Genomic DNA, 6,000 nt, shown 5'->3' with positions numbered 1-6,000 from the left:
TACGGCAGTTAAGAGCATGAATTCTTCTGGCTTGGTTCAAAAATTCTGGCTCTTGTCACTTACTGGCTGTGTAATCTTAGGCAAGGGCAGAACTCCCTTATGCTTCAGGCTTGTCACCTATAAAGTGGACTTGGTGATAAACCCTGCCTCTCAGGGCTGTTGGGAAAGGCCAGTGAATTCATATTGTACATATGTATATGACTCTTTTAACAGCATGTAGTAGGTAGGTGCCTTATAAATGCCATTATAATTATTATTTTTAAAAAGATTTTTAAATTTATTTTTAAAGAGGGGGAAGAGAATGAGAAAGAAAGGGAGAGAAACATCAATGTGTGGTTGCCTCTGATGCACACCCAACTAGGGACCTGGCCAGTGACCCTGACTAGGAATCGAACTGGCAACCCTTTGGTTTGTAGGCGTGAGCTCAATCCACTGAGCCACACCAGCCAGGGCTATTGTTATTGTTGTTATTATTATTATATGATGTTTTTGGTAATCCTTTTAGTTAATGGTTTTACTTCCTTGCTCAGGGAAACTTGAATGTCTTTTTAAAGGCTTGTTTCATCTCTACCCTATATTTTCTATGTAGCCCCTAGTTCCTCATCTGGAGAGTCTTCTGTCACCAGTTTTTTGTTTTTCCTTTTTCAGTCACCCATTCCTTACATTTCTTCGGGGATCGGGGGTGCTGCTTTCCCAACAACTATTTACGTGAAGTAACTCATGCCAGGCGAGGTTATGCTATGCTGAATACTTTATTTATATTTTTATGTAAACATAATTTGCTTTGTAGGCACAATATAACAAAAGCTCTAAAGCCACAAATACATTAGACAATGTTTCAGTTCACTCCAATCAAGCTTAGGTTACAGAGAAGCCATCACAGTTCCTTTAAGGCAAACTGAGACGTTCTTCACACTTCCTCCAGAGAGACGGTCCCGGTCCCGGGGCAGGAAAGAGGGCGCTCCAGGAGGGAGCGCGTTAAACAGTTAATTTTGATTCTTTTTTTCCCCTGTCCTTCGTGACACAAATTAATCGCATTAGTCAAGGTCTAGTTTTCTCTTCTCATTCTGTATTCCAAGGAGACGAAAGGATTTTCTTTAACCAACTGGCATTATTTGTGATTATTGTGTTACTCTTGCTAGGTGGAAAAACAGATTTGGGGTGGAATGACTTCTTATGTTTCTCCTCACACAGACCTGCTGGCTGGGTTCCAAACATGGAGTGCCCATGTACCTGGCCGAGGGGAACTCAGATGTGACCAGTGGCTCTTTGCTCCTCAGCCCTAGAAAATGCCGTTTCTGTCCAGCGCACCAGGAGTGTCACTTGGGTAGCTGGAAGGAAATGGCAGAAGAGGTCTTCTTAAGACCCATGGTCAGCTTGGGTATGGGAGACACACGACCAATAATACAGTATTTGGCAAAGGAGTCGGGATGGAACCTCGACATCCGCTCTCTAAATGGCCCAGAGCTGGACAGTTGGTGAGCCCTGCAGCAGGCAGGGAAGAGGGGGTGGAGCTACTCTCCTCTCTCTGCACATCAGACGGCAGTGCCCTTTCTCATCTCCGTATTTTCCTCGTACATTCACAATGACACTCCCTTCAGGCAAATATTTGGCATAAATAAGTCATCACGAGCTTAGGGTGGGAAAGAGAACGTGACTGATGAGGCGACATTTGTTACAAAAGGACTTTGGAGATAAAACAGGTAACTGCTGAAACTCGATCATTCCCGTTACTTCTCGGAAGATTTGGGCCTCCCCTAAGGCTCAGCGGTGGAGATATCGGGCAATGTGGGAACCCTCCAGTATCTTCCAGCGCGTAAAGTGAGTTGGGGCACCATTCGTGTGGGCTTCTTGTGTCTCCAGTGTGGTTTATGCATGGTGGAGTCAGCCCTTTGGGACCAAAGGAGTGGGAAGAAGAAAGGAGGAGCCCCTTGTGGAGCCTCTTTCTCTTCCTGCAGGGAAACGGCTCACCTCAGCCGTGCCAAGTGGGGTGGGGCAAAGGGTGAGTTTCTTCACAGTTTAGGAGCTGGAAAATTGAACAATGGCGTGTAATCAAGTTTGGTCCCCAGTTTCCCCAATACAGGGGTTCTGCAAAAAGTCTGCACCATAATTTTATATTTCAGAGGAGAGGGCCACACATTTGGCATGTGATACTAAACATCAACTTTTGTAGCACTAGAAATCTGGTACATGTTGAAACATGCTTTGGCAAGTGCAAGTTTGCTCAGTGATCTTTTCCAAATGTGGTCCACCAGGGAGGCCTCACCTGGGGGGGCCGCAGTCAAGGTGGCGGCTCACTCCTAGGAAGTGAGCACAGCACACTTGGTAATGCTGATGGCAAGTGTGCGGATGCAGACGAGACTCAGTCGTAACTGCTGAAGTAGTCCCACACGCAGTCAGTTTCCTTAAAATTAAAGTTCAGTATGTACGGTGAGGGAGGAGAGGGTTTAGCTCATGAGATGTGGTTTCAGAGGTTTCTGTGACTGGTCCTCCAGCTCCCATTGTTGACCCATCTTTTATCCTGAAAAAACCACATCCGATTCCCTGCATTTATGGACAAGGACCAGTGAAGGGATGGAGTATCCCACCTTCTGACCTTGAAACAACGGAATGAGTGTGAGGAAGTTGCTTCTTACAGGGGGAGAAAGGACTATTTGGAGAGATCCTCAACCGATAGGCTCATGAAACCATCTGGCCTACCCCCTCTCTGCCCAGCCACACTGGCATGTGCTCTCACCAGAAGCATGGGTGGCTGGCAGTGAAAAGTGTCACTGGCCTGAAGAATTCTCGGATCTGGATAGTGCTCTGTGATCACACCTTTCCGTCCAAACTTGTCTTTGCCAATGCCTGGTTTCCTAGGCATTGGGCCTGTGGGCTTGTATAAATTGGCAAGGCTATTCTAGAACTGTCAAGAAGGACCCAAAGATGGATGGTCTTGGAACAGGGGAGAGGGGAGAGGGTGATACACAGAAGGGGAGGGATGTAATACTGCATGGAACAATATTGGCACTTAATTTCAAAAAACAACAGTGATCAAAAGCTTTTTAGCTCAGCCGACTGCAGACAAACACAACACGCACTGGACTACAGGATTTGTTCACTGGGGTGCAGAAGAGCTTCCTCAGTTGGCCCCTCTTCTTCCAAACTGCCCTTCATTCTTCTGGCTGGGGCCTGGGTTACTGGATAAAGGGCATCCGCTCCTTGTTCTCGCTGTCGCCCTCATGGTCCTCCTCCTCTTCTCCTGCCTCACTGGTCTCCGTGCTGTCGTTGGCCATCTGTAATGCAACAGCGGATCTGTGAGATGGCTCTGCAGCCTGACCCCCACCTTCTTCAAGCAACTAATGAAGTCAGTCCTTTAAGGGCCAGGAGCTAAGGTTGCTTGCTCCCCCAGGAAGGCAGTGTGGTATAAGCTATCTTAAGTTATGCACTGCAAGAAGCGTCTCTGAGCTAAGGACTTCAGGGCAAGTATTTGGAATTTGGGAGAGGTGTCCTTCAAGCCTAGTCTTCCATCTTGATGGGCTGTGGTCTCCACCCACCCCAGCGATGCTCCAAATACAGAACCGAGCTGGCCCACTCTCCATCACTCCTTTGCTTCCCCAAGTCCCAGGGGGAAAGCCCTCCTGAGATTCAGGAACAAACCCATGAGAGATGCTGAGGCAGGGTTTCAGTTCTCACCTTGCAAGGTGTGCTTCTCAGCTCCTGCTTTGATAAGAACTGCCACCTACTCCGGGTCAGAAAGGCCTTCCTACCTGCCCTAGTGCCCAGCAGGACTCACGTGTAATGGAGACAGGTGGGATGCCAGTGCCAGCTATTTGGCTTGAAAGCAATAAGCAGTCCGGGGTGTGTCTAGACCTGCCTGCCTTTTACTGCTGGGCCTGAAACAGGCTTGGTCGTTTGTTTAAAGAACACAACACAGGTGCACAGAAGATCCAGGATCCCAGCCACCTTCTCCTCCTTAACCTGGTCCCCCCATCTGCCCCAGAACATTTGTTGCCACAGCATTTAATGAAGTATATCTTTATTGCCATCAGTCACTTATACATTGTAAAATGCTCTCTCATGTGACTGCCCTCCGTTGGGGGAGATGGCCATCATACTTAAACTACATTATGGTTATAAAAGCCCAGTAAACACTTCTGAAGATGCACACTTTGGATTAAACCATGCCAGACATTTTCACCCTTTCTCTTTTGTAAAGGACTGATGCAGCTCCACGTTTAAACATGTGAGAACAAACAAACCTTCCTAAGTATTTTCTTTGTCAAATCATTCCTGGAATGTAGTGTGTATGAGACAATGTTTTGTGCATATAATTCTGAGAATTTATCAATCTCCAATTTACAAACAGAGGGACGGATGTCGGAGGGCAAGTTAATTGCCCAAGTCACATACAGGTGCTCAGAGCTGGACTTTGAGTCACGTGGTCAGATGGCAGCTTCTGTGCTGACCCCCACACCGCACAGCCCCCCTCAAGTGGCCACTGTGAGAGCGTCTGGGATGTGGGTTTGATGTGCTTCACTCCTGGTAAGATCCCTGGATACAGGGGTTTTATTCTGATAAAAGGAAGCAAAATCAATGGAGTCATTGAGAGGCATCTCAGAGGCAGTCGGCACCAATCTGTTCAGTATGTGAACGTGAATTTATTAGATTTTTACCAGGAATTCTTCCCGTTCGTGGCAGCCGATAGCACTGGTCCCAGACATAGGTCGATGGTTTCTGTCCTTTCCTGACAGCCCCCACATTGCTCTTGAAACACTCTCGTGGGAGAATTTTCCTTTTCTCCCCAGCGTTTGTCTCAGTGTGTGACAGACACCCTTCATTTGTGCAGTTATTTGATTATACTTAGTCGCCTTTGCCAGCCCAGGAGCTGCCTGCACTTCCCTCTGCCCTGCCTGTGCCTGCACCTGATCAGACTCTCTCGTGTTGGACGGGACAGATCCCTCTGCTTTTGACTCACCAGTGGAGTCGGGGTCTTCTCCACGTCCAGAATTAACTTGCCGATGTTGCCTCGGTCATGGATCCGCTGCATGGCCTCCTTCACCTGAGTGACAGAAAAACGGAAGCACAAAGTAGGTGAGACTTCTGCCAGTGAAGAGGGCCTGAAACAAACCAAGCCACCGGATGCCCACCAGAGGGCACTGTGGTTCCAGTTTAGTGGCAAAACCTGAGATGGTTTTTGAACCAAGGGTTCAAATAAGTTGTGGTTGTGGCGCTCACACACTCTGATCTGTACAACTTGGTCTCTTGGGTCTGAAACATGAGGATGTGTGCTCCTGAGATCAGTCAATTAAAATTTATTTTAAAAAAGGGGTGGTGGGTGGGGGAGGAGGTACTGTGGAATTCCAAGATTTAAGTGCTGCCGAGTAGCAGGGCACATCAGCCAGAGTAAATTTTGACCAATAAAAATGCTTTTTCAGGGTCATTTGTGCCATGCTTACCTAAATGTTTTATCACTCTGACTTACAGTTTGGCTAAAATGACTCATTCCCTGGGGTTAACTACATTAAAGAAAATTCCCCTGATTCTTGGTATTGGGTGAAAATTTTGTGTCCAACCAAGTAGACGTCTCCAGAGAACTAGTATTCTCCGTAGAAAAAAGGACCTACTATTTCTTTTCAAACGTTGGGGGCCAACAGATGTATCCTGGGACCCTTTATTAAAGCCAAGTTTAGACCTAATCTGATTGTGCTTGGAGCATTTCATTCTTTTGCTGTGTGGAAAATGAACTGTAGGGGGTGCTGTGAGGATTCAATGAGAGAGAAAAGGGCAACCAAGAGAGCCCAGTGCTTCGTATGGATACCTCCCTCACAACTCTCAGTGATTTCTAAATGGAACTGCAACATCTCCTGATTAAAAAAAAAATGTTTCGATAGATTTAGCCTAAATATTTTTCTAAAGTCTCAGATTTTCAAATATTTTGTTCATTCAGCCCACAATACTCATTAAATGTTGCTTTGAGGCAAGATGCCCTGTTTTAAAAAAAAAATGTAAAAACTAAGC

The 6,000-nt window shown here is 46.6% G+C and overlaps 1 protein-coding gene across 1 annotated transcript in view; it reads right to left on the bottom strand.

Moving 5' to 3' along the window:
- Positions 1 to 733: 733 nt before the first annotated feature.
- VAT1L (vesicle amine transport 1 like) overlaps positions 734 to 6,000 on the bottom strand; it is a 149,164-nt gene continuing 143,897 nt past the window's right edge. Inside the window, exons 8-9 of the mRNA XM_028501805.2 lie at positions 4,958 to 5,041; positions 734 to 3,275 (exon numbers count right to left, since the gene is read on the bottom strand). Of these exons, the coding sequence (XP_028357606.1) occupies positions 3,177 to 3,275; positions 4,958 to 5,041 (183 nt within the window). The 3' untranslated portion in view covers positions 734 to 3,176. The remainder of the gene's footprint in view (positions 3,276 to 4,957; positions 5,042 to 6,000) is intronic.

Source organism: Phyllostomus discolor, chromosome 12 (assembly GCF_004126475.2).
Source record: "Phyllostomus discolor isolate MPI-MPIP mPhyDis1 chromosome 12, mPhyDis1.pri.v3, whole genome shotgun sequence".
NCBI classification, from domain to species: Eukaryota; Metazoa; Chordata; class Mammalia; order Chiroptera; family Phyllostomidae; genus Phyllostomus; species Phyllostomus discolor.
The sequence above is the reverse complement of the archived record's forward strand: the minus strand, read 5'-3'. Positions and strand labels throughout refer to the sequence as shown.